The 4,404-nt window shown below is 34.9% G+C and overlaps 1 protein-coding gene across 1 annotated transcript; it reads right to left on the reverse strand.

Annotated features, from left to right (window-relative positions):
• Positions 1-559: 559 nt before the first annotated feature.
• Positions 560-2,331, reverse strand: LOC138851459 (zinc finger protein 84-like). Its single transcript, XM_070080605.1, has one exon. The coding sequence runs from the start codon at positions 1,720-1,722 to the stop codon at positions 766-768; it is 957 nt and encodes a 318-aa protein (XP_069936706.1). The 5' UTR covers positions 1,723-2,331; the 3' UTR covers positions 560-765.
• Between the last annotated feature and the right edge of the window lie 2,073 nt (positions 2,332-4,404).

The raw sequence follows: 4,404 nt of genomic DNA on the forward strand, positions 1-4,404 counted from the left end.
CAACACGGTAAATGACCATATGACCTGTCTTCGTAATACTCATTTGTGCTAAATTGTTATCTGTTAACAATAATGTTTTTACCACTGAATATATCATTGCTTAGTTAATCTTAAGTTAATTTTAAGCCTGCCCATAATGCTCTGCATACAAGGGGCTTTGGCATGTTGCACTTTAATAACTGTATTCCTTTGTACTTCTCTGTATCATGTTCAAATTAATAAATAAATAAATAATATAAAATCATACTGGTCCACAGACAAGTAAGACACCACTGTGCATGACACCTTGTTTCAAAGACTTTCACAGATGGCAGCCTTTCTAGGAACATGTCCAGTGGCTGTACATGTGTAAATATATAATAGAACATTATTAATATACAACATTTTTGCATGTTTTTAGTTGTAAACAAGTATTGTAAACAATATAATGATGAAAATATTAGTGCGGCTATTGTGTTGAATATAACGAGTGTATATATGTACGTTATGCATTATATTGGTCTCACAGGCCACAAACGTTACTGGGAAAAAATAATATAAAAGAAAAACAAAAAAGTAAAATAAAAAAAAATGCGAATTTACGGAAGTCGCCAATATTGCCACCGCCCAATCACTGAGGGTCAACTTCATGCCTCTATGTCTAGGAAAGTATTACCTATAAAAAATATTATCTTTAATTCCATAAGAATTTTTTTTTCTTGAAAATTCTTTGACCTTGGCTGTCACTCTTGAGATTTTGCCTCTGGACCCTGAAAGGGTTAAAGACTAACATATTTTATCTCCTGTATGCACTCGCACATGTTTCACAAGACTGCCTTTTTGACTAAAACATTTCAGACACTCGGCACATTGAAATGGTTTATCTCCTGTGTGTATCTGCATATGTGACACAAGACTGCTTTTTTTAGTAAAACATTTCTGACACACTGAGCACTGAAATGATTTATCTCCTGTGTGGTTTATCATATGTGACACAAGATTGCTTTTTTGACTAAAACATTTCAGACACTCGGCACATTGGAATGGTTTATCTCCTGTATGTATTTGCATATGTGACTCAAGATTGCTTTTTTTAGTAAAACATTTCTGACACTCTGAGCACTGAAATGATTTATCTCCTGTGTGGTTTATCATATGTGACACAAGATAGCTTTTTTGACTAAAACATTTCAGACACTCTGCACACTGAAATGGTTTATTTCTTGTATGTACCCGCATATGTCTCACAAGATTGCCTCTTTCACTAAAACATTTCAGACATTCCGAACATTGAAATGGCTTATCTCCCGTGTGTACTCGCATGTGTGATACAAAATGGCTTTTTACACTAAAACATTTCAGACATTCTGAACACTGAAATGGTTTATCTCCTGTATGTACTTGCATGTGTGTCACAAGATTGTTTTTTTGACTAAAACATTTCAGACACTCTGCACATTGAAATGGTTTATTTCCTGTATGTACTCGCATATGCCTCACAAGATTGCCTCTTTCACTAAAACATTTCAGACACTCTGAACATTGAAATGGTTTATTTCCTGTATGTACTCGCATATGTTTCACAAGGTTACTTTTCACACTAAAACATTTCAGACACTCTGAACAATGAAATGGTTTATCTCCAGTATGTACCTGCATGTGTGTCACAAGAGTGCCTTTTTGACTAAAACATTTCAGACACTCTGAACACTGATATGGTTTATTTCCTTTATGTTTTTTCATATTTTTCAAGAGAAGGTATTTAATTTTAAAATATTTTAGTCATTCAACAGTACTTTCAAGCATATTTTTAGATTCATATTTTGGTAAACTATTTTCGACACTGAAGATTAAGGTTTCCATATGAATATATTCCCAGGTTATGACTTTTCTTTAGGCAAAACTCTAATTAAGAGCAATAAAAAAGATTATTTTGTGTGTCTTAAAAGACTGCCATGATTTTTTATGTGCACGAAAAGACTAACATATGTATTAGAACTCTACAGATACACTGAAGAACATTTTTTATTATTTTTTATTAAGATTAAACACATTTTTTTTCTGAAAATTCTTAACTACAGTATTAATAACTTCTTTTTCTCACAAATGCTGTTCATCTTGCAATACTGAAGACATAGTGTTCTACAAAATACTTCTTTAATATTAGTTGTTGTTCAGCTGTTTCTTGAAGTACTGGAGATATAGTGTCTAGGAAGATACAACCTGCTAGTGCTCCACAAATTCTTCTGAAATAGAAACATCAATCAGTATAGTACAATATTCTACCATTACCAACACAACTTACTGAACGAGAAAACAAATCTGTTTGAATTATCATATATTTCATGGAATAAGATTGTCAGTCATATTTATAAGGAGTAAAAGAAGTTTTCAGTCACAATATATATCTATGTTTATCTGTAAAGCTCTTACAGATAAATCACATTGAATATAATAATTCTCTTAACCCTTTCACTGTGGGGACCCGTTTCTAAACTCTTGTTCTGTGTCAAAAAATATTCGGAAAAAAAAATTATTTTTTCTTGTGAAATGATAATCTTTTCCCGATGGTAATGAGACAAAAAACAAAATTTAATGTAAAACTTACAGAATTGCACTCTCACAAAGTTAGCACTCTTGGCGATATTTATGCATCGCCGATTTTGCCCACTTTGAGCCCTATTTTTGGCCAATTCCGTTGTTCCAGTTGACCAAACTCATAACTATTTTGCTAGAACTCCATTTACTGATTTTAACTATGCAATAAAGTGATCAGAATTTGGCAATTTGGCCAATTTCATACACAATTCAAGCAAGGCCAATTTCAAAATAGGGGCGAGAATAAACAATACAGACATTCCTAGCACTAAAATAACATTTTCTCTGTTCATCAGTCACATCTCCAGGTCCCTCTTATATTATGCTTGCTTTCCATTTTGAATTTTTATTCACACAAGAAATAGAAGATTTACTGTTATGCACACTTCTGCATTATTGTAAAAATGGTATAAATAATATCAGCACATTTGTGAAAGCATATCAGACCCACTAGCTGATGAGTATTGGACATGTGGCATGATTTGTTCACTCTTGAACATAGGCAAAAATCGAACATCTCTGCTACTTTGAGCTCAATTTCAAGGTACTTTTTGTCTGAAAACCATTTAAAATCATCTCTATTTCTGTAGTATATCTTCCAATCTATCAAATGAGACCAAGAAAATGAGAATACATCCATAAATATCATACAAAAATACACTGCAAAATCGGTGTTTTAACCCTTTCAGGGTCCGTCCTGTAGATCTATGGCTTTATGTTCAGGGCCCAAACTGTAGATCTACACCAAAATTATAGCGGTGTCAAATTTAGCGCGAGAAGCCTGGTAGGCCTACATCTGAGAGAATGGGTCTGGGTGGTCAGTATGCACAACTCACGAAATCGTAATGACATGACTGCAAACAAACCATATGGTTTGCAATCGTGTCATTATGATTTCGTGAGTCATGTTGACGGCTTTGAGGGGACTTGAGCTAGAGTTTGTCATGGCCATGCTAGCAGGAGATTCGTCTGTAAAAACTTGCATTTGTGGTTACAGTGGTGCCTATGCTAACCTTCCTATGGTGTAGAAATATACCTAGTTGGACGAATCTTATTGAAGCTAGCTGGCCCAGTGGCTAACACGACGGTCTGGAGTTTTGAGACTTTCTGCCCGTGGGTTCAAATCCCGCCCGTGGTATTGTTTCAGTGTGCACGCTATAGAAAAAATATGGATGCCCGTATGGCATTGTGAGAATGCCGGCAAAGTAGCTTTGTTCATCGTGCCTGGTGGCAAGGAAGCTCTCACTCCCCACTCACTCTCTGGGTGAATTCTGACTCTCCTCTTCACAACTTACAGTTCTAAGACTGATGGAAGTGGAGCTGAAGAGGAATTCTATGGTTTTGAACCATATGGTACCATTGTGCCATATGGTACAATGGTGCCATGTCATACAATGGTATCATATGGTAAAATGGTATATGGTACAATGGTACCATATGGTACAATGGTACCATATGGTACAATGGTACCATATGGTACAATGTACCATATAGTACATTGTACCATATGGTACATTATACCATATGGTACAGGGTACAGGGACCCTAATGGAAATAAGTCTGTCTAACTTTTTTGGGTTATCCTAGGTTCTCCAAACATATGCTGCTAAGTATGATATTCTATGTAACTTTATTTGTGTATAACTAAATAAACTTACTCAAGTGCATGTGGCATCATAAGTAAGTTTATTCAGGTGTACAGAAATACAATTACATAGATTATCATACATAGCAGCATAGGTATAAAATCCTAGGATAACCCAAAAAAGTCAGGGTGACTTATTTCCATAGGGACCCTTGTATCTGTACCATATGGTGTCCTGTACT

The sequence above is a fragment of the Cherax quadricarinatus genome, unplaced genomic scaffold, assembly GCF_038502225.1.
Source record: "Cherax quadricarinatus isolate ZL_2023a unplaced genomic scaffold, ASM3850222v1 Contig670, whole genome shotgun sequence".
NCBI classification, from domain to species: Eukaryota; Metazoa; Arthropoda; class Malacostraca; order Decapoda; family Parastacidae; genus Cherax; species Cherax quadricarinatus.